The sequence below is a fragment of the Cololabis saira genome, chromosome 14 (genome assembly GCF_033807715.1).
Source record: "Cololabis saira isolate AMF1-May2022 chromosome 14, fColSai1.1, whole genome shotgun sequence".
Classification (NCBI taxonomy): Eukaryota; Metazoa; Chordata; class Actinopteri; order Beloniformes; family Belonidae; genus Cololabis; species Cololabis saira.
The window spans coordinates 36,878,029-36,902,083 of record NC_084600.1 but is presented as its reverse complement, the minus strand read 5'-3'; the positions used below and the strand labels follow the sequence as shown (position 1 = coordinate 36,902,083).

Sequence of the window (24,055 nt, the reverse complement as noted above, 5' to 3'; positions counted from 1 at the left end):
ACATAATCGCCCTTCCACTGCGTATTATGGTCAAACATCTCCCAATTGAAATTACTCCTGGCATTGCAGAGTTTCGCCCCAAGGAAAATGGACATATTGAGTGTTTTCTAATGGTGAATAATCTCCCTTACTGTAGAATGATGGGCTCCAAATTGTTTGTGAATGACCTGCGATTTGAATAGATAAGTAAAAAGCCTGAACCTTCTCTTTTTACGTGGCTATAAGTTAATCCTCTTGAGTGCCAAATATGGAGACAAAAAATCTTCAAGATGTCTCACCAGTTTATCTGATTAAAAAAAAAAAGTGTGTGATTTCATGTGTGTATCCTTCATCTTCAAAAAAAAAAAGTCACACGTGTTCAAATCAATCAACAGGCTGATGGGATTTCCATGAATGATGAATTGAGTTTTGTGAAAGGTGGTGAGTTTCACTCTTCTGCTTGTTTTCCAGGGTTTACCACGTCCAGCTTTGTGTCCCCCTGGGGTTTAGCCCCTAGTTGCAACCCTGTTTGGATCAGGGACATTGTTATTCTGTCTTCATTGCTCGTATACCAATATTCAAAAACTTCATATGATACAGTTCATGCTTCTCAGTGAGGGTATGCAGCAGTATTCCAGCGGTACCAGGACCTGAAAGACCAAAGGCAGAGTCACCAGATTATCATCTCAGACACAAGAAAGTGACAATTATACTGCCGTTGAGTACAGTTACAATAGGACGTTTGCATACAGTATTTTCCTCCACATCTGAGTACAGTGGAGGAAACGTCTCCCCGTTGTAGCTTAGTTATGATTCCCAGTTTTCTTTTTATTTTATAAACGTCAGAAGAATTTTCATAATTTAATTCAACCAGTACTTGAGTTTAAAAAAAAAATCAGGGGGATGGTGGATTTTATCATATGGGAACAGATAATTTGTGCTGATTACAAATAATATAATATATTACAAATAATAGCACTGACCAAAACACCTGCAGAAATACTGCAGGAATGACATAGCAGCAGTTAAATGCAGCCTTCTGTAAGCTTTAAATATCACCTGGGCTTACATCAAATACATCAAAACACAACAATAAAAAACAGTTTTCTGAACTTATCAATATGACTCTGTCCTTCACATGATAAGTAAAATGGATCACTACAAAAACTCTAAATCTTAACAAGAATATGTGTCTTATTTCTAGTTAAAATGTCTCATTTTAGTAAAAAAAAATCTCATTACACTTAAAACAAGACTCATCACTGGAAAAAACAACAATTTTCACCTGTTTCAAGTAGATTTTCACTTGAAATAGGTAGAAAAATCTGCCAGTGGAACAAGATTTTTTTGCTTGTAATGAGAAGATAAATCTTGTCCCACTGGCAGATTTTCCTACTTATTTCAAGTGAAAATTTACTTGAAACAGGTCAAAATTGTCAAATAAGTTATTTTTCTGGTGATGACTCTAAATGTTGAAATAGCAGTAAAACCACATTCATTGATGAAATGACATAAGGGATGGAAAGGGGGGGTGATTTTGAGCGTTTTTATTTCAGGGGGGATCTCATCCCCCCTCAACTCGAGTACTGAATTCAACTGAAAGCACAACTTCAAACAGAAGGGTATTGTTGCGTGACTTAATGTGGAAAATCAAAAGAAATCAACCAAGACATCAGGAAAAGAAGTGTGGACCTTCACAAGTCTGGTTCATTCATGGGTACAACATCCAAACGCCTGAACATCCCATGTTCTTCTCTTCAGTCAAGCATGTGCAACACCATGGGAGCACACAACCAATGTTAAGTTATGGTTGCAACTGATTGTTAGGAAATTATGTTTATATCTTCCTTGACCATGAAATGTTTCCAGCACCTGAATAAGATGTTTATCTAAATGGATGAACCTGGCTTTTCACAGCTAGGAGGCTTCATGTTTTGCTGTTAACATGTGTGAGAGCAGATCTTGTACTTGTCAGGGATGTTTCTTACCCTGGTGCGCTGTAAGCTGGGTTGACCTGAGAGGTCAGAGAGGCCGAGGCTGCAGATAGACTGTTGGGAGAAGGTTCACGACTCGTGCTGTTTGGAGAGGAATTTGTTGAAACTGGAAGAAAAAGGGTTAAAACAATGCTAAATATGCAGAATCTCACATAGAATCATTAAAAAAAATACTTATGTTTGATTAATGTAACATTTTGGTATGCAAATATGTAAATGATACCCTATAATTACACACTAACAACCAGAAAAACATGAATCAACCTTCATTAGGTTATCAATAAAAGGAATATAATCAATGAGTAGGAAGAACTTGGCTGTACCTGAGGCCAGAGGGCTGTAGGGCCTGGATGCTGATGCCTGGAACAGATTCACACGGGATTTTAGTGCCATATAATACATTTGCTTCATAAAACAAACATTTAAAGAGGAAATACTTTTCCAGAGATTAATCGTATTTGTTTATTTCTAGAAACCTTTCACCTGGATTTGGGTATCTTACGTCACTCCCATGGACTTAGTGACTTTTGCTCCAACACGACTCAGGTGTACTCTAGTCAGCATGAATCTGTTTGCATGCACATCACTGAATTACTCTCATTTATTATATACCTTAAGTGTTTATGTTATTCATCCTATTTTCTGTAACTTTGTTTGCAACATATAAAGGATGTTGGGCTTGCAGGGATTTCTGTGGTGCACATATTGGAAAGAGTTTGGGAGGGGCTTCTTGATGGTATTCTGCATAACCCTTTTTTACTTGCTAGAGTGCCTTTGTGAATTTGTAACGTGATAATGACTGATGATCAATCTACTGCTATTCATGTACTGCAATATTCGTGGCTCTCTTTACCTTATTATTCATGTTAAACTACAGTGATGGTCCTTGACTGCCATCTAGTGGCTACTTATAGTAGATTTGTATATAAAACAGCATTTTGCTTGTATGAATCTCTGAATGTATCCATATTCACATATCCCTTCATTATACAGAATGTAAAAGCACACTGGAGCACAGATTCAGTTAGAAACATCTGTCTATGTCTGTACATGATATTTCAATTTTCTTTCTTGGCACAGATCAGCTGTTCCACACATGTGTTTTTACATCAGATGCCCTTCCAGTACAATTCATCCCAGCTCTGGACCAGTACTGGGAGTGGCTGGGACAAAGTGGGGTTCTGTGAGCACACAGTAGAGCCCTAGAAATTACCTGTTAACACACTTCAGGTTCTGTACTTAAACTATATGCAGGATTGTAAAACAATAACCTTGCGCAAGTAGCTGGATCCCAAAAACTTTGATTAAGGAGGAGCTTTGTGAAGGAAAGATTGTGTTTGTTAGCTGGTTAGGTGCAAAGTCACAACCAATGGGAAAATCTGTAGCCTAATAGGTAAATTAGCAGCTATTTATTATTAATATTTATGTTTAATTTATAATAGAGGTAACAAAGGGGCAGGATTAAATAAGTTTTACTTCTACCTGCTCCTTTTCGGACACCGTTTTTTTTTTTTTCCTGTTTGTATTACGTTTTTGTTGTTGCTTTTTTTCTGTATGTTTTGAATTTGTTTTAAAATTTTATATTTTTTTCCTATGTGTTCGAAATAAACAATTCAATCAATCAATCAATCAAAATATATTTAATCATTTAAAATGTTGAGATGGTAATGGGCATAATAGAGATATGCAGGAATGTTTAGACTTTTTTCTTGAGTTGAATGACCATCATAAATATGGTTTGAAAATGACTATTATATGACAGTTAAATTACTTTTATGGAAGAAATAGTTGCATCTTAGTCTGGCATTTCTCTTGAAAATATCACTACTGTCCAGGGTGTTTCTGCGTTAAATAAAGTAATACATTAGACAGCTAACCATTCTGGAGTTGTAGCTGTGAGATTTGATGGGTAAAGTAGCCACGGGACAGTAAATCCTCTTCTCTTTCTGACGCCGATTGCAGAACCAGACTCGGACCACCTCCTTCTCCATGGCCAGCTGCTCTGAGATGAGGGTTATCTCCTCTGAGTTGGGCTTGGGGTTCTAAAATCCAAAAATATGACATTTAATTTCTCTCCTGAGGGTAGTATGCATTAAGCAAGGTAGGCTGTCAAATGGTCTTATTATGCCAACACTTAAACAAAAACCACATGTTGTAATATTGCAGGTAGGATCTTAATTCTCTTCAAAGAACACTCAGATTATTTGTTGCTAATTGACGCTATGCAGATATGTTCGATTGGATTTAAATATCTAAAGCCACTGTATACAGTTATACCAATGCTGACCACATCCACTGATAATACCGTAGTTATTAGTGGGGATGAGACGGCACATCTTATAATACCACTTTATACCACTAGAGGCGCACTTTATTGCGTCTCATGCACTTACACAATTTTTCTTTTTGAAATACTGCCCCTGGTAATACTGGGGTTACTAGTTGCTACATAGAGGGTTTGTAATGGATTAAAATCATGGACAAGCAAATGACTTTAAAATATCCAAACAAATTACACAAAATAAAATGTAAAAGCAGCAGTGTAATAATTATTGTTCTTTCTGGGAAATACATAATTCTCTAGATGTATTTAATAGCAGCAGATAGTTTAACTACCATTAAGTTGTAAACATAACAAATGTATTCAATTTAAATATTTTTTTGCGCTTTATCAGTGACACAATTGACACAAAATAATTTGCCATTAATATTATATTCATTACAAGTTTTTAGTATGCTTATAATGAAGATATTATCCATTTTGATTATTATGTGTATTTTTTATTTTTATATTCAAGATTTGTGTACTTCAAACATCAGCTAGTAACACAGAAGACATTTCTGCAACTAACAACTGTTCACACACAACTAATTGTGCAGCATGCCATCAGTTAAAAGTGGTTTTAAAAAAAGAATCCATCTTGAACTTACATCCATGAAACGTTTCTCCAAAGTCAGCTTAATGTTTGTTTCAATGCTTGTTCTCTTTTTTCGTTTGCGTCCGTAGCCCTCCATCAGGGGTGGCAGAGAGGTGGAAGTGCTCATCGTGTCAGAGGGCGAGTTCTCTGATGTAAAGAAGTACAACATGATTACTGGCAATGATCCAGATAGATAGATAGGTAGATAGGTACAGGACTGTCTCAGAAAATTAGAATATTGTGATAAAGTCCTTTATTTTCTGTAATGCAATTAAAAAAACAAAAATGTCATACATTCTGGATTCATTACAAATCAACTGAAATATTGCAAGCCTTTTATTATTTTAATATTGCTGATTATGGCTTACAGTTTAAGATTAAGATTCCCAGAATATTCAAATTTTTTTATATCGGATTTGAGTTTTCTTAAGCTGTAAGCCATGATCAGCAATATTAAAATAATAAAAGGCTTGCAATATTTCAGTTGATTTGTAATGAATCCAGAATGTATGACATTTTTGCATTACAGAAAAAAAAGGACTTCATCACAATATTCTAATTTTCTGAGACAGTCCTGTATGTGGACAGATGTCAGAGGGCGAGTTCTCTGATGTAAAGACAAGTACAACATCATTACTGGCAATGATCCAGATAGATAGATAGGTAGATAGGTACAGGACTGTCTCAGAAAATTAGAATATTGTGATAAAGTCCTTTATTTTCTGTAATGCTAAAATGTCATACATTCTAGATTCATTACAAATCAACTGAAATATTGCAAGCCTTTTTTTTATTATTTTAATATTGCTGATCATGGCTTACAGCTTAAGAAAACTCAAATATCCTATCTCAAAAAATTAGAATATTCCGGGAATCTTAATCCTAAACTGTGAGCCATAATCAGCAATATTAAAATAATAAAAGGCTTGCAATATTTCAGCTGATTTGTAATGAATCCAGAATGTATGACATTTTTGTTTTTATAATTGCATTACAGAAAATAAAAAACTTGATCACAATATTCTCATTTTCTGAGACAGTCCTGTATGTAGGTAGGTAGGTAGGTAGGTAGGTAGGTAGGTAACAATAACAATACTGATCACTGAGCTGTACCTGCATCACTCAACCATTTCTCCAGCAGAGGTTTGAGCTTGCACATGTTTTTGAAGCTCAGGTTTAGAGCCTCAAACCGAGAGATTGTGGTCTGACTGAAATCATTCCCATACAGTTTTCCCATCGCGAGGCCCACATCTCCCTGTGATGGAACATCAACACAGAACATACTGCATGTAAACAATCACACACTGATGCACCAGTCAGAATAGAAGCAACATCCTAGCGTATTCAGATGGTAAATTCTTATAACATTTCTACTACTCTACTCCTGATCATCACATCTTTTTATATTTAAGTACACTGATGACATCATACATCACTGGAATTTCCACACTTGCTGCCTTGATACTTGATTTTTTATTTTTTTTGTGTTGGACATCTTATGGCCTCAGAGCCTAGACATTGTAAATACGTCTCTCTTTTCAGTGCCGTTATGAAGGGATGGATTATTGACTCAAAATGCTGCCTTGAAAGAATGGGTTTGACTTTTACCAACTATGAGAAAAATGAAAAAAAAAAAAAATCCAAAAACTAGACCTCGAAACAGTAGGAATTTGATGGCACAGTTTTAAATTACTGTCCATCTCTTGGCCTCTGATTTGTGACCTTGGCCTTACATGCAGCACCAATGGGGCCAGGTCAGTGGGGAGAGACTCATAGTAGCCGCTGGGATCAAATCAAATAAAGCATCACTTGAGTGTTTTTGTCATTCAAATTTTAAAAGTTAAAGCCCATCGAGGCTTTAATATCATTGATGCATACAATAAGTGGTGCAACTGCTTTAATGATACATACATTTGAGAATAATCAGCAAAGCAATATGTATGTGATATTTGTACAAGATAAAATTAGCAATATTGAAAGGATGATTCATATTTATTGGAACTGATCAGATATTGTTATACAGGGCTCACTTAAAAAATGATTGAGATGTAGGAGCATGGTGACCTTACATGTATGTAAACAACCTCATTGAGAAGAAAAGCTGATGGTGATCACGCACAATGATCCCAGAGTGAACAGAACAACTGCACGATGAGTACAGAGAATGCAATAAAGTATCACGTTAATCATTCCCATTATTAATTTTTTCCTTTCTCTCTCTTACTATAACATTTGGCAAATGTGGGACAGTTGGTTCACCAAAAAACATATGTAGATTTTCTTTTGCTTTGGTTTAAGGAACAATAACACACTCATGCACATTTCATACATTAGAAATATTGCAACTTGCCACCGGTCTGCTTTCATCTGATTTCCCGTTTCTAAAACCTGACTTATGTACAGTAATCCTTCAACAGCTGTTCCAGTTTAATCCAATTTAAGCAATGACACCCCCCCATGATAAACTGTGAAAAGGCCATGTGAAATGTGTGGGATTAAAACACTGTTAAAATCATCATCAAATAGGTTGTCAGGCTCTTTAAGGGGAAACATTAAGTGTTTTTCTTCTCAGTTACCTGAGTGAAGCCCAGTTTGATGCGTCTCTGTTTGAAGGCTTTGGCAAACTGTTCCAGCTCCTCCAGGTCACTCGGTTCTTCCTGTGTTTGTACGGACAGGTGTTTGGGCATTTGCAGATGGGACATGTCCATGTGGTTTTCTAAAGATGGTCCTGCCAGACCGGAACGACTCATGGCCTGGATCAGAGGGGCATAAGAGGGGGGAGATGGAGAGAAATCTTTAGCTTCAGGTATCGTAGAATAGATTTAAAAAGTTTCCAAGTCAAACGTGATGTATTTGCAGGGCTCGTGGGAACTCGTTGCTAAGATTTCCAGTTTAATTTGAATTTTTGCCTCAATCTTTCTGTTTCCTGCTACAGTGACAGCTGTGCTGTACCATTGCAGCCTGCTCTTCGAGGACTCATTTGTTTATGTATGAGTAAAACTGTGCTCATACATAAACTGTACTGTAGTATGTATGAACAGCACAAACGTATTCAAAATAAGAGGACATTAAAAAAAAGGACTTGACTTGTCAAACACCATGACAGATCTGTCAACTCACTAGAAGCTTTCTTATTCTCTAAACCAGTGTCTCCCAACCTGGGGTCCAGAGATCTCTGGGGAGGCGTGAAACTTTGTCTGCTTTGAGGATATGCAGTTGTAAAAATTATATTTACACATGTTAAATAAATAAAACATCATAATAACACACCTAATGGAATACAGTAATCCAAGTCTGTATAAACCCACTTGAAAATATATTTTGGTCATTTTAAAATACTAAGTTATTTATTAGGATAAAAACTTAAAAACGTTTTATTATATAATTATTCAACATTTAATCATACTACTACTCTGACAGGTTGTTAAAGGAAAAATGTTTAAAAAAATGTTGCTCTCATATTAAAAGAGACATTTTCAGAAATATTTTTATGTCCTTGCAATTATTTTTTGTGTGTATTTTATACTTTGGTGACACAAAAGGAAGGTGAGAAAAACAAAGTACAGGGTAAACAAAAGAGAAATGTATCAAAAAAACATAATTAATGTTCATTTTTTCAATTAAAGATTTGTAACGAATCACTTTACTCTTTTGGTGCCAGTACGTACGGGTCGGGGGGCCCGGCTGGTCTTAGACACAAGTAAGGGGGGGCTCCATTGAAAAAAGGTTGGGAACCACTGCTCTAAACCATTGGTTCTCAAAGTGTAAATGAAAATGAATGAATGAATGAATGAATGAATGAATGAATGAATGAATGAATGAATGAATGAATGAATGAATGAATGAAAAATGAATGCTTGGAAACTGCTAGTATAATCAGAGGGTGCTTGCCAACATAACCAGGAAAACGCAGGGGGACCAGAAGGGGGCACCCCAGAGCCGACCCACCTTGAACCGTAACAGAGCAGTGACAGTGGTCGGCCTGTGGAGAACTAGAGGGGCCCCGCCTAACTCTCACTCTTGCTGCTTCTTACTTTAAAAACAAACAATTTCTATCAAAATGAACAAAAGCTCTCCATCTGGCAGTGAGAAACGAAAGAAAAAAACCAGGAGGAGCCAAAAAGGCATCGAGAAAGTGGTAAGTAGTGCAGATATTAACACATATCTAATTTATCTCAGCTGGTCAGTCTGCCTGCTAATGTTGAGTGTCACAGTAAAGACAGCTGGAAGCAACTTGTCTACTCAGCTACCTGGCTGGAAATAAAAAAATAAAAAAGCTATCTTGGACAAAAGTTGTTCTTCAGTTATCAAGTCAAAGCTGTGACGAGTAAAACTGTCAAGCTATACGACTAATTGGCAAGAAACTTACAAAATGTGCTACTAAGCTGCCTGGATGGAAATAATTGTGTGCCAGGTGTGTTTATGTTCTATTTTTAAACAATACAAATGTGCACTATTTAAAAAAAAAAAAAAGTTTTTCTTCCACATTTTGCATTAGTGTCAGATTAAATACTATATAAAATAGATTAATTGGTTGTAGGGACCCCTTTGAATTTTTGCCATATATGAGCTTAAAATGTTATCGTTTAATGTTTACATTATTTCCCACATTATAATCAGCTTTGTTGGAACTTAGTATTTAGAAAAATGATTACTCCATATAAACCCCTCAACAGGTTTTGTATAATTTTTCCTTTACAGATAAGTTAGTTGTAAGTAAGTAGTAATAAAACACTATTACAGATTGTACAGTAGCAGAGTTTATGTATCTATACATCTTTTTTATGCTCACAAGGGGTTATCATTTTCCAGTGGTCACATGACCTACAGTTAAAATAAAGATCTTAACCGCCTTTTCAATACACTAATATACAAGAATGGACACTCCACTTGAGTATATTTATATACCGTTTTGTGTAGCTTTGGTGGAATTGTTCTGAACCCATCATGATAAAAATAAAAAATAATGTTGTTGTAGTATAACGGTGCAAGTGAAATATAGGATGCAAGGAATTCTACTATAAAATTGATCCTGCCATTGCATAGTAAAAGTTATGAGATTTATGGATTCCCTAAGGTTACCATGAATACAATTATTCACCTTTTCTTCACAGGGATGATTATGCACATTTGAAATTACATTACTTATATTACTATTCTGGTGTGTACTGTGCGTGAATGGACCTTTTTCTCGTTATGTTTTTCATTCACAGTTGGACTGTAAGGTGGGGTAGTGTGTGGTCCATTCCATATTAATGATAAATAAAGTTGCATCCCAACAGATGCTCAGTTTATAAATCTATACCTTTTTGCCCAATGTCTCCAAAACCATCACCAACCACTTTTGAAACAATATAAGAATAGAAATAAATGTAAGAATGATATACAGTCTATATGAAAGAATACATATGGAAGAGAATATGCAATAAAATAAGGCTCTGTATTATTATGAAACACACATGGGCTGTTTAGAGCATATGTGTGTTTCATAAAGAAACAGTCTTATTTCATATTTCTTTTATATATAATTCTTCCATATATTTTATATTCTTTCATAAAACCTAAAGTAAACCTAATTTAAGCTTTCTATATTTGGACTTCAAATTCATGAAGCGTGAATGCAGGAGAATACTTTTTTAACCTCTCAGTCTCCTGCTTTGAGTCACTCATACTTTGCCCTGATGTGCTAATAGCAGAGGTGGGTAGAGTAGCCAAAAATTGTACTGAAGTAAAAGTACTGTTACTTCAGAATAATATGACTCAAGTAGAAGTAAAAAGTAGTCATCCAAATAACTGCTTGAGTAAAAGTAAAAAGGTACTTGGTGAAAAAACTACTCAAGTACTGAGTAACTGTTGAGTAACGTCTGATTTATTTTTTTAACTCAACCATTCAAACAGACAAAAGTACAAAATAATCATCTTCAGGCAAATTAAATCAATAAAATAATAAAATAAATAAAAAATAAAAAATAGCTGAAATTAAAATAATCTTAAAGTAAATTTAAGTAAATAAAAAAATAAATAAATAAATTAAGCACAAGTTGCACAAAATTTCAAGCCTTTGTACTTTTCTTTTTTAACCAGGCAGAACTAGAACAAGCCCATGAACTCATAGAAACTCTGTGTGTGTTTGAGTCTGTGTAAATGTGACAAAACATGCAAAAACAAACATTTTTCCCAAAGAATCACTCAGTGATGTCATGAGATTGACGCGTACGCGGATAATAGGGATAAAAGAAAAGTAACAGCTCAACGTAGCCTAATGTAGCAGAGTAAGAGTAACAGTTTCTTCTTCACAAATCTACTCAAGTAAAAGTAAAAAGTATAGTGATTCAAAACTACTCCTAAAAGTACAAAATTTCCCAAAACGTACTCAAGTAAATGTAACGGAGTAAATGTAACTCGTTACTACCCACCTCTGGGTAATAGGGTAAAAAGTGTAAACTTACCTGTGGAGCAAGAGCGAGTCCAGCTTGATGCTGAAGAAGACTAGTCTGACTCTGGCTAGGAAGAGACAGCAGGTTCTGCTGCAGAAGAGCTGCCAAGTAAAACAGAAGGATTTTAATAACTAGATAAAGATAAAGATAAATGCTGCACAGAGCCAGAAATTACGGCATTTCGATTGAGCTGTTGCTCAAAAATAAATAGATGCGGTGTGTAAAAATTCCCGTTCTTGGTTTCAGAGAAAAGCAAACAAGGTAGAACAGCTCTCTTTAAAGACATCCTGAAATATCTGGTTAAATCATGGTGGACTTCACTCCTCGTCCTCCAACTATTCACTAGAGGTTTCAGTTTGCATCTGTGCTGATTTGCCTGGAAGTTTCCTGAGACTGCACCTTGGTGGCTGGAGGGAGTCTGGGAGAGCAGGAAGGGGGAGGGAGACGACAGGTGAGCAGGCGGCATCAGAACCAGCTGCTGCATGGGGTGGAGGGACGTGAGCTCCTGGGGGCAACACAAGAAACACGACAACAAAATAAGTACACACTCACCTGTATGGGGAGACTTCACGTCATTTTCTTAAATTATTCAAAATATAAATGCAAGTGATCAGATTTGATATTGTTTTATGGTTTTAATAAGCCATGTTTTCTCAAACAGCGTAAGAGCAGGTCAAAATCATGCTGTAACACAAAGTGTATTGTCATGCCATGCCAACAAATAAATCAATATCAACATGCAATGTATATGTTTGTGTGTGTGTGTGTATATATATATATATATATACACACAGGACTGTCTCAGAAAATTTGAATATTGTGATAAAGTTCTATATTTTCTGTAATGCAATTAAAAAAACAAAAATGTCTTACATTCTGGATTCATTACAAATCAACTGAAATATTACAAGCCTTTTATTATTTTAATATTGCTGATTATGGCTTACAGTTTGAGATTAAGATTCCCAGAATATTCAAATTTTTTGAGATAGGATATTTGAGTTTTCTTAAGCTGTAAGCCATGATCAGCCATATTAAAATAATAAAAGGCTTGCAATATTTCAGTTGATTTGTAATGAATCCAGAATGTATGATTTTTTTGCATTACAGAAAATAAAGGACTTTATCACAATATTCTAATTTTCTGAGACAGTCCTGTGTTTGTGTGTATGTGTGTGTATATATATATATATATATATATATATATATATATATATATATATATATATATATATATATATATATATGTATATGTGCTATTTTTTTATCACTCTTAGATAATAACATGGTATAATATGTTCAACTAAGGTTGTATTTACCTAATGTTAAAACTTAGTTAGGATCAGATTTATTTTTTTGTGATGTCCTAATGTGTAAAACCTTTGCATAGAAAGAGGTTGTTCTTTTTATTTTTGACGTGACTGACATGCCTCAATTAACCCCAGCTGTTTCTCGTTTCCCTTGATGACACCCTGATGACCGCTGCTTAAAGGGGATTGGCCCAAATTAAAAACGTAAACCGTTAATAACTCAAAAATATGTAATTGTACAATGTAAGAAGCGTATATCCACAGCTGCTAGTTAATAACATAGGTTTTATATAATAACATAAAAGCTAATAAAGAGAGACTCAATTTCAAAGAAAGATGTAGCCCAGAGATGTTAAAGTAAAGTAAATCTTATTTGGTAAATAGCAGGAAACGACTGCTCCGTTTGGAAAAAGTCAGCCTGAAATCAATTCGATGACAATAAAAAAACACTACTTATCACCTGATTTTTCTTTTTTTTTTCTACACTTTGGTAAACATTTATGGTTTCAGGTTTATAGTTTCAAATCTGTTTTAATACGGAAGTTCAATAACAAATTAAGGTAGCAAAATGTGCTCCCATTTGGAGTAAATCGCACATCACTCAGGCCGTGCTTCAGGCTAGAAAGAGACAGCAAGTTCAGGGCTACCTTTATTGCAGTTTTACAAGCTTTTCTTATTTCTTCTTACATATTAATCCAGCTCCAATAAAAACTCAACATTATTATTCTAGGAGGCCTTTTGAGAACAAACGTCTTCTTACTTAGTGAATCAGCCAGGTTGGTTGAGTTATTGATTCATTTTCAATTTATTACTCAGAAAACTATTCAAGTAATTGAATCCTTTATTTTATTATAGTGGAGGAATTATGAGAATAACTATAATAACAAGTATGATGAATATCAGATCAGCCGATGACATTAATGGGTGAAACTCTGACAAATGCTGGAGTGTTACTGAATGAGTCCGACTACGTCTTACCCCACTCAGCTGGCCTCCGTGGATTGGAGAGCTCTGTGTCATGTGACATGTCTTCAGCGCAGATGCTGAATGAGGTGAATCGTTGATGTCCTCTGTCTTTATCTGAGATGTAGAAACAGTGAAGCTTTAAAGTGGGAGCATAATTCTATGGGACTGTTGTGCTGCTTCCTGGACAGGGAACGTTGGTCAGGATTATGAAAAAATGGGGTTTATGTTGATATTTGGAATTATACTGTAAAAAAAAATAATAAAAAATCTAATGCCGGTCTTCTTTCAGGTCACGGCTGAGTCTTCTCTTCCATGACCTTAAACATACACCTACTGTAAATGTGTCTAAAACCTATTGAAGGAGACTCTAACTAAGGTTCTGGACTGGCTCTGTCCCAGACTGGATCTCAGTCTTATTGAGCATCTGTGGAGGGGGGGTCAAGGTTGATGTCTATGCTTGGAAACAACTACCCAACTTGCTGGAACAATTTGCCATGGAAGAATGGGGTAAGATCCCTCAAGAAACGTGATATTTTAGCTAGAAAGTCCCACAAGAGGTTGTTGACAGCTCTAAGTCTAAACTTGTGCCTATTAATTGGCAAAGGGCTAATAATTGGGACTTTTTTAAAAATTGTGTAAATAAATATAATTGAAATGTAATTTACCTTATTGGAAATGTATTCTTTTGGATCACACTCTTGGTTAGGGTCTTTTCTGTAGAAAATCTTTCATATAAGGAGCCATTAATTTAGAACTTTTGCCGTTGGTTACAGTATGTTAAATGTTTAACGCAGAAATGATGGGAAACATGTGTGAGTAGATATGCGTGTGTGTGCTGGATATAGAGATAGAGCACACACACTAATTATCGCTGGCTCCTGGACTAGTTTGGTCACTAAACAAAGAGTGATACAGACTCTCCCTACCCTTGAGCAAGCCAGTATGCAAATATTCTTCCCCCTCACTCCCCCACTTACTAACCCCTGAAAGCCATGCCACTTCCTGAAAACACAACTAATGAAAAAAAAAAACAAAAAAAAAACGTTAACCTCAGGCAAAAATTATATTTGCCAAAATATCCAGGGAGAGATCTTTTATTTTTTCCAAAGAAACAGTGGTCACAATGTCAAATTGCTTTAGAAAACTTGGCACACGTTGAAGCACATTCACATTCCTATGGCCTTACGATATTTATGTTTGTTTTTTTGTCATATTTAATACACCAAAAACATAATCCTATTGTTCCTAGCAACATGTGCTAACTCACAACGAATTTCTCTGTTGTCCAAAACTGCAGAAGTGCCTGAAGCGTTGCTCTGATACTTCATCATCATCATCATCATAAAACTGGAATTTTTTCACTCTTAACTCATACATGACCCACCCAGCTCATCTAAATACTGACTGTGACACCAAGTGTAGATACACTCACATGTGAAATTACCGACCATCAAATACATTACACGACCATATAAGGAAGCTACAGAGAGTTTCCCCTCTTATTTCTGCAGAATTTTATCAGAATTTTAAAACAGAAACATGTTCCCATTGTATAAATCCGTTTGTGGGGGAATCCAAAGAGTTCCTTGGAAAAGATAGCAGGTACATTTCCAAGGAACTTAAGTGATTAAAAGTACTTATTAGGATTATTATCGTCTGCCAGCTACAGTATAAACCTTGTGAAGGCAAATTTGTCAGTGAGCAGATGAAACAACAGTAGAGTCTGGATTAATTCTTCTTTTGTACAATTGCATACAATTCTTTTTTTATATCATTCATAAATTAGTAAACTAGAGTTGAAAGAAAAGTCCCTGTATGAATGTAATGTATGTATATATGTATGCATGTGTATATATGTATACATATAATACACATATACACACATACATGTGTAGGTTCAGGTTCTGTGAGGTTAAAAGACTTATATATATATATATAGGAATCTCAGGAAATATATATGTATAACAGGAGGCTTTGAAGAAGATGCAGATGCAACAGTTCCACACCAGAAAAAGCTATCTGACGAAGCAATTACAATTTTCTAAATGAAATACTTTTTAAACTGCGTTTTACTTTTTCAGTTTGACCTTTCTTAAGTGACTACTACTGCCACATACTGTACATATGTTTTGCTGCTAATCCTTGTCACATAAATGCATTGCTTGTTAGTTTTTTTTTTTAGGTGTCTCCAAACTGGAGGTTTTCAGGCTTTAATCTCCTGTGGGTGACTGACTTTAGATAAAACTCATAAACAACCAGATGTCCAGGTGACTGAACTATCCCCTCTAACATCCAAACAGTGACCTAGTTGTTACAATGTCCTAGTGGCTCAATAGTGTCTTTGCTGTCTCTTTATGCTCCACACAGTGGTCCTCTCTGTCAAGGTTTAGTGAAGGTTAGTGAAATGCAAAATACTGTTTAACAGAATAGATCTGAGTTAGCTGTGAATGTGTGTCACAAGCAGAACTGGAAACAAATATCACACTGCATGCGAGTTAAACAGGAAAAACTGTCTATGTGTCAAAACAACCCAAGTTATCCTCATGAAAACAGAGGGCAAATTCATGACAAATTCAGCGGCGGAAATTATATCAGGTACCTACCTGTCGACTGAAGTCAACGCCGTTTCGCTCTGAATGTTCAAAAGGAGAAAGAAATTCCCATTTTAGGATGGGGTTTTGTTTTTGAACAAATGAAAAACAACATTATATATTCATTACACTCAAATATTTCATCTCAAGTGTCACGGATCAATGTTACATGGTTATATTTAATGTTTCTGCCACTTCTTCTTTACTTATTGAATATTAAAATGGGTTCAGTTGACTCTCACAAACATTTATTGCTAATTAAATTCAGCTTTCTTCCCCCGTTTGTCGCAGTTTGACATGGTTTTAATCATGGAACCTCAAACCAAACCATTCAAACATTGAAATTGTTCATTTCTAATCAACTTTTGGGTAAAAGCTTCAAAAGATGACTCTAAAAGATATTTAACCAAAACCGTAGTAGAACTTTTCAAATCTAAATCATTAAGTGAAGAAGTACAAACATTAAAATACAAGTACCACATTACTATAATGGCATCTTTTTATTTAACATCACAGACGTTAGGACTGTGTAGTTTTACAGATATAGTTACTGTTTAGTTTTTATCTTGATAGCGTATCAGGGCTGTGTTTGTGATGCTTTTTGTCATATTCAGAAAAAACCTCCTAAACAAAATAATGATGATAAACATGTAACTAAGTGCTTAATTGTGTTCTTTTTTTATGTTTTTTGCCCAATATTATCCTAACATGTTTTGATCGCATGCAAATCTCTAAATGTAGTCATTTTTGTAGCACTTTATTTATTGCATTATATTACACTTGAATAATTGGTTTAAATGTTTTGGCTTTTCAAAAGTGAGGATTAGCTTCCTTTTCTTGTCTTAAGATGCAGTAAAGTAAATGACTTTTAGGTTTGGCTAAAAGACCAAGCAATCAACTGGATCACAGAGGAATTTGGCTAACTATGCTGTCGGTTGATGAATCATGAAACTGGTTATTAAATTCTGGGGATACATTTCTTTTCCAGTCTTTTCAAGAAGACATGGAGCTGAGTATATGTGGAGCCACAGATGAGAGAGGACGACAGTACAAAGGTTTTTCTCGATAAGCTCGCTTCATTTGAATGTCAAATTGGGCCATTTGGACTGTGAGCGAGGGAGGCAGTGAGCCGCTGGAAACACATAATGCAAATAGACTTATACCCCCCCACTACCTCACCCCACTCCACGGGACCAAAACCCTCTCCTCCCTCAGCTCTCCACCCCCTCACTCATTCTCCTCCGCACAGCGCAGACAGCCCGACAGCCAAGGTTCCAGTATGGAAATGATCAAAACATGCAAATCAGCCCCGAGTGCAGGAAGCCTGTGTTTACACACACGCACACGCACCAAAAACGATGGTTGCAACCGTTGCAGAGTCACAAAAGCTCTGAAATCGATTGGTCCTAAAATTGTGCTTTTTAGAGTGGAGAAAGGGCCCAACGCACATTAAACTGTGGGAATCTGGACTGATACCACCTTTGTGACTCAGTAATCTGCCTTCAGTTCATCTCGGGGCTTTGAAAATGACACTCAACGCAAACCGCTTCATAATAACGCTGCATACACAAAGTATGCTCTATGACATTACCATGGACTACTCTGGGAATAATCATTATGCATTAACAGAAATAATACTCTGATCTACATTTGTCATAAAAGTCCACCAACGTACCATGTAATCAATATATCCACATATAAATACTTTCCTCTTCTCTCTGCCACAGTCGTAATAGTTCATTCATTTCAACGTTACAGGCTCACAATATTTTATTTATTTATTTATTTCGATCATGTGCTCAATATGGTACACTCATTCATAACATGTCGTGTAATCATTTGGATTGAATAAGAAATAGGCTGAAGCTCTGAGCTTATAAATGCCTACCCTTTAACCTTCACATTATTATTATTTACACTTTCTATAACAAATGCTTTCTAGCATTTCCACCCAAAAAAGAAGCAAACACAAAACACAAAAAAAAAAAATATATGTAACAACAAAGAACCAGTAAGAAAAGAAAAAAGGAAAAATAAAGAATAAATAGTCCCGATTAAAACAAGGACAAAAAGATCAGTAATTATTACCTGCATAATTCCATAATTCTCTCTCTTGCATCTTATCCTTCAATCTTGTTGGTATTTACTAATCACGGTCTGTTTTAAACTATTTTTAAACTGTATGATGTTTGAATGAAAACACATTTTTAAAAACAAGTCAGAAAGAGTTCTCCTTTTGAAATTGGGTGGGAATTTCCATTAAACCATGACTTACTGGGTTTTAGTAAATGTTACTCAGACACACAGTTTCTTTTCATGTTGCTTGGGTTTGTATTTACTATGACAAGACAGGGCATGTGGGGCTGACTTAGATGAACAAGAATGCTGGTTTTTGACTGTTGTTCAATAACCCTTAGAGATAGGTCTCTTTCAACAGGTAGATTACTGTATATGATGATTTTCACTGATCTGCTTTTAACTGTCTTCTCTGGACATTCAAAACATGATGATGGTAGTTTGCAGTATAGAGCAGAGTATCGGCCAACTCTGGCCCTATTTGTTTGAAATTTGACTTCATATGTTTGGTCTGTAATAATCTATCACACTGATTTATTGCTCATCTTGTTCTGTTAACAATCAGGACACCACCCTGCCTTTTCTTTTTTTTCCCCGATTTTTTTCCCTCCATTTTCATCACCCAGTGCTCTACATAAGTGGCAGTCCAGGGAGGGCCCTGCACTGAGCTCAGGTCTCTTTCTTAACCTGAGGAGTGAGCAGGCCGCATCTTTTCACCGACCGGGGTGGGGCTTCTCTGGCCGGACGTAGCACGTGGAAGGATCACGTTATTCCAGCCAATTTCCAGGTAATTAGGCCAGGCTAGCGTGAACCCTAAAGCATTCAGATCCAGCGGGATGTCTTGGAACAATAGTGTTTGCCAAAAAGGAGGACATCTCAGTTTCTTGAAAGACATTGTTATTATGCCTTAAAGAATGTATTCCTTTGAACTGACTGAAGGATATAACAAGGAATTAATCGTATATATATATATATATATATATATATATATTATATGGAGTTATATTTATTAAATATTATTATGTGAGCCCACGCTGGTTTTCAGGTAACAAAGTTGTACAGCAACAACAAAGGAACAGCAACCCAGAACAACATGTAACTATGGACAGAAACATGGATTGTAAACCATGTTTAAGGACTGGCCCCCTGCCTGTTTTATTTATTATTATTATTATTATTATTATTATTATTATTATTATCATTATCATTATCATTATCATTATTATTATTATTATTATTATTATTATTATTATTATTATTATTATTATTATTATTATTATTTTAGCCTTTAGTATACATTTGGTGATATTTAAGCCCTTACAGCCAAACAAAAAAAATTTGCAAAAGTCCTAGGCAAGTATGAAGAAATGCTTTGAATTAAAAATGCTTTCAGAGCAGGTGCCTCGTGTACAGAGACTGTAGTCGTCGTGCAGCCGGCGCAGGTTCAAGTCCCGGCCTGTGGCAGCACACTGCCTATGTACAGGTATGCTGCTTCAAATCCTCCTGTCTCCTTAGTCAGACTTGATGGCATTGAGACCAGGGCTCTGTAGGGGTTATACGCTTCAAGGAGTCCTTGTTCTTTTTTTAAATCTTATTCTAAAGTTAGCTCCTAATGACGTCGGGTGTGTGCTTTTGGTCACTGTCCTGCAGAATAAATTTGCACACACCTCCCTGGTGGTATTGCATACTGGGTACGTATCTGCTTGTATTTCTCAGCATTGAAGACAACATTTATCCTGACCCAACACACAACCCTGTTTGGATACAGGCATCGGCAAACCTCCACCATCAATATCGCATTGCTCTCCAACCGTTCAGTTAACAAACTGCTTTCCGCTACAGCCAAATTTAGATTTATCAGTCCAGAGCACCTGCTCTCCCCAGTCCCAGTGTTTTTGTGAACAGTTGGGCGCCTTGGCCTTGCTTCCATGTTGGAGGTAGAGCTTTTTGAACCTAGTTACATCTGGCTACACAGATCTGCACCCTACATTTGCACGGAAATCTCCCAGTACACAACCACCTTGTGCCTTATTGCTGTGGTTTATGCTAGGCCATTTGATGATGTAAAAGTCCATCTAGAAGACTTGATGGTTTTTATAAAGGTGTGGGCTGGTCACACCAACTATGGATTTGATTTAGATTTTTTTTCTTCTGTTTTCCCACTTTTCAATTTGTAAATACATCTAAATAACAGTTAAATTGTATTTTTTTTAAAGCATTCTTCCTTTTTTAGCATCACTTCACACCTGCATAGCAATTTAGCACAGTACAATACTCCATGAAATGGGCCTGAAGTGGCATGCTGTTTATACACAATACCATGAGGTAGCTTTATCCAGGCAGAGGTTTAGGCTTCCTCCAACATGTATGTAAACACAACTTCTAGGAGGCGGTTTTTCACAAAGTGAGCAGGTGCAGGTGGAGATTTTACTGAGATAAGTACAAACATGTCAGCGTTCACTGCTTTCTAGTTAGGTTTGCTCATCCAAATGACATGTCCCCATGTAGATACATTTGCTTTTGTTTGTATAAGGTTGTTTCTGGTTTCACAGGAGCAAAATGAAGATGAGCAATGTGTTGAATGTGGCTTTGTAAATGATATTTAAGCACTATTCATCCATTTCATCCACTATCTTTTCCCGCTTCTTCCTATTCCTTTCCCAGCTCTTTACAGGCACAACCCTGGACAGGTCATCAGTAAATCGCAGGGTATCAAAGCATTTAACATTTAGCATTTAACGTCATTTTATCATTTATTCATCTTATTTTTTAATGTACTTTTTACAGTAATACACCAAAAAAAGGATGCAACCTGGTGACCAGTCCATACAAGACTAACACTAAGACACACAAGCTTTCATACAAACACCTAAGGGCATGTGGAATCCCCAATCAACCGAAGATGTATGTTTTTGGACTCCACACAAAAGCGGCATGTGATGCAGTCACCTGTTGTGAGACAACAGTTCTAACAAACAAACTAAAAAAAACACGTAATTTTGTACTTCCAATAATAATAGTGTTGTTCAGTTCCTTCACTAAACCATTGTCTAAAAAAAAAAAAGGTTCCACATTTTTCTGCTGCTGCTTCCTGATTTTACTTTTGTGGGCCGATGTCATCTTCACCCCCGTGTCAGTGTGTATTTCTGTGAAAACAGCCTCAGGTGCATCCTCATAGAGAAACTAACTGCCACAAAGACCATTGTGCCACAGTAGCTTTGCACGCTCACATATGGCTCTTTATGAAAAAAAAACTCTGCTTATTTTAATTTTTATTTGCATCATATCATAAATTATGATTTATTACTTAAATCTTAAGTACAGCAGCAAAATGTACACATTTTTCTGCTTTAAATTTCACTGATCTGTGACAGAAATTTGTATCTTAAAGTTGCGAGGTCCATTAAAATTTAGACCACAAATTGTCATATTAAAAAACACTCATTCTGTATCACTTAAGATATTCAGATCGCTTCTGATAATCCTGACTTAAGTTTAATTATCAAGTATAATATTTTTGTATTTTTCTTTTTTTTTGAGTATATTTAAAACAAAAACAAAACAATAAAATTGTAAAAAAAGAAAAAACTTAAACTTGTATAACTTATTCCCAAAGATGAGACTCACACCTATGTTTATGTACCTATTTAAGTTCTTAGAGAAATGGAGGTTAATAAAACATACAAGTTTTAAATTTTAAGTTAGGGATGGAACTTTTTCCTGCAGAAACACGGTGTTACAATAAACAAAGCATCTTCCCTGAGTCACACCTGTGGAACTCTTTTGCGTGTTGTAGTTCTGATTCAGCCGTGATGAAGGTGAAATATCCTTACCTGCCTGTTCAGCTGGAGCTTCTGACTGCTCCACCGTGTCTGCGCTCATCTTAATATCTGTAATGATAAATACAGCTGATTTTCCTACAGGATTGCAACTTTTCCAGGACAATGAAGCACTCAGGTCACCCAGGAAAATGATCTTGAGTGTATTCTAATGCGCCCTCCCCACCACACCACCACATTAACTCTGGACTCCCGTGTGATTCCTACTTGTAATATTCATAGGCAAGACACCTGTTCCCATCTGGAGTAAATCCACAGGATGGGAACTCTTATCTTAGATTGCAATAATTATGATTTTAGTAGCTGGAAGGCAGAGACTTACCTGAGGTTAACAGTTAGTGCTGCTCCAGCTTCTCTCTATGTATCTGAGTTTTCACGGAGGAAGCAAGTTTTGGGATAAAAAGTTTTGGGAATCCACAGCTTGCCATCAGCATTTTCCTAAGTGGAGAAGCGTTCACCTCAGCAGTAAACCCTGCCCTGCTGCTTTGCATATGTCTCTGTGTGTCCTATCCAGCTGCAGACTCTTTGCATAAAACAACAATGGGCTTACTGCAAATGTACAGCACTACAGTGTGTGTGTGTGTGTGTGTGTGTGTGTGTGTGTGTGTGTGTGTGTGTGTGTGTGTGTGTGTGTGTGCGCGCCCATACAAGAAGGTTGAGTAAAGTCATCTTCAGAGAGCTGTGGCTAACAAGAGGATGTTTGTAATATTCCTGCTGGCAGAGATGTTAATAAGATAATAATGCTGGCTGGCTGGATGATAGAAACCCCGGTTCCTAAAAAATAAATAAACAAGTTTGAAAAATAAAACAATCCAAAATAATTTATCAATCATTTGAATCCTGTTTAATCAAAATCCAATAAACACAATGTATCAAATGTCAAAGGAGAGAAGGTTTGAGGAAGACCTGTTGGTACAATTGTTTTCATGAACAGTACCTGTTAAAGAATTTACAGTTTTCTTTTTTATTTTTTGTTTCATTATGCAACAAATGTTTTCAGAGATTGGCAAGTTTAGACTTTAGAGGAGGGCAGTTTAATGACTTGACTCTATACTGCTGCAATACATGTTCAATGTGATATAGCTGAAAATGAGCGGGGCCTTTAATGAAAAAGATTATTTGAATGCTCTAAATCCTCTGCATTACATCCAGTATTTTATCAATGCCACATGTACCAATGCACCCTTTCATGAACACAGATGCTGTCTTTTGTGTAAATGTTAGGCTGGTTGCTGTGTCATTTTTTCTTGTTGTTTGCTCAGAGAATGCACGTTTTTAATGTTTAAAGTTTCTCATTTTCATTAGTCAAACCATAATACAGTTTTTTTCGTTTTTTTACTTCACTTTAGTCTATGTTAAATGTCTTGTGAAGTATTTCCTGTTCTCTGATACATTACCATGTTTTCTTTTTAGTGTTGTGTTTTACCTTTTATTTTGGGGTTTTATCGAATGCTGCCAATTTGTAACATATAAATAAATCTACAAATAATCATAGTGTTTGATAAACTTATCAATGGCTGAAATGCAAAAGCTCCTATCAACAAAATGACCCAAAAGAGTGGGAAAATCTTCTAAACTCCTCTTTGCAACTCTAATACTTAGTCGGTATTGTTAACACACAATATAGTAATCCTGTTCAAAAACAGTGCATCATTTAGTGGGCAGCCATAAAATATATAATTGTTAGAGAAAAAAAAGTTTTAAATTTGTTCTCTCAGGAGAATGCATTTTTCCGATAGGGGGTTGCACGTTTCGGCCATTGATATGAACTTTTTCTTCAGAGGCAAAGAAGAAAGCCTCAGTAAGAAATGGGAAACTTATAAACGTGCAGCAGAATAACTGGTAAAACAAATGTGATAAAAGGCAATACATTTAAAAGTCTTATGTATACAATTACTTTCTAACAAGCTCTCCAAACTCTTGTGAATCAATTTAAGGTACTGTG

At 35.9% G+C, this 24,055-nt stretch overlaps 1 protein-coding gene across 3 annotated transcripts; it reads right to left on the bottom strand.

Annotated features, from left to right (window-relative positions):
• Positions 1 to 296: 296 nt before the first annotated feature.
• On the bottom strand, positions 297 to 22,562 carry pou2f3 (POU class 2 homeobox 3). Of its 3 annotated transcripts, XM_061739176.1 has the most exons (14): positions 22,433 to 22,562; positions 22,105 to 22,161; positions 16,208 to 16,236; positions 14,270 to 14,329; positions 13,617 to 13,718; positions 11,728 to 11,833; positions 11,341 to 11,429; positions 7,468 to 7,644; positions 6,005 to 6,146; positions 4,905 to 5,038; positions 3,851 to 4,015; positions 2,297 to 2,333; positions 1,968 to 2,079; positions 297 to 629 (listed from the first exon to the last, which is right to left on the bottom strand). In XM_061739176.1, exons 2-14 carry the CDS (start codon positions 22,151 to 22,153, stop codon positions 590 to 592), a joined length of 1,242 nt encoding a protein of 413 aa, XP_061595160.1. In that variant the 5' UTR covers positions 22,154 to 22,161; positions 22,433 to 22,562; the 3' UTR covers positions 297 to 589. The 3 variants fall into 3 exon arrangements, with proteins under 3 accessions (XP_061595160.1, XP_061595161.1, XP_061595162.1); XM_061739177.1 differs by lacking the exon at positions 14,270 to 14,329; XM_061739178.1 differs by lacking the exons at positions 13,617 to 13,718; positions 14,270 to 14,329.
• Positions 22,563 to 24,055: the final 1,493 nt, after the last annotated feature.

What these genes read in the sequence shown, in the direction of transcription:
- pou2f3 (XM_061739176.1), bottom strand. Translation starts at nt 22,153, where the DNA reads ATGAGCGCAGACACGGTGGAGCAGTCAGAAGCTCCAGCTGAACAGGCA. An exon ending in TCAAACTGGGCTTCACTCAG is followed by an intron (nt 6,147 to 7,467) that starts GTAACTGAGAAG and finishes GTTCCATCACAG; the next exon opens with GGAGATGTGGGCCTCGCGAT. An exon ending in CTACAGCCCTCTGGCCTCAG is followed by an intron (nt 2,080 to 2,296) that starts GTACAGCCAAGT and finishes TTTTTCTTCCAG; the next exon opens with TTTCAACAAATTCCTCTCCA.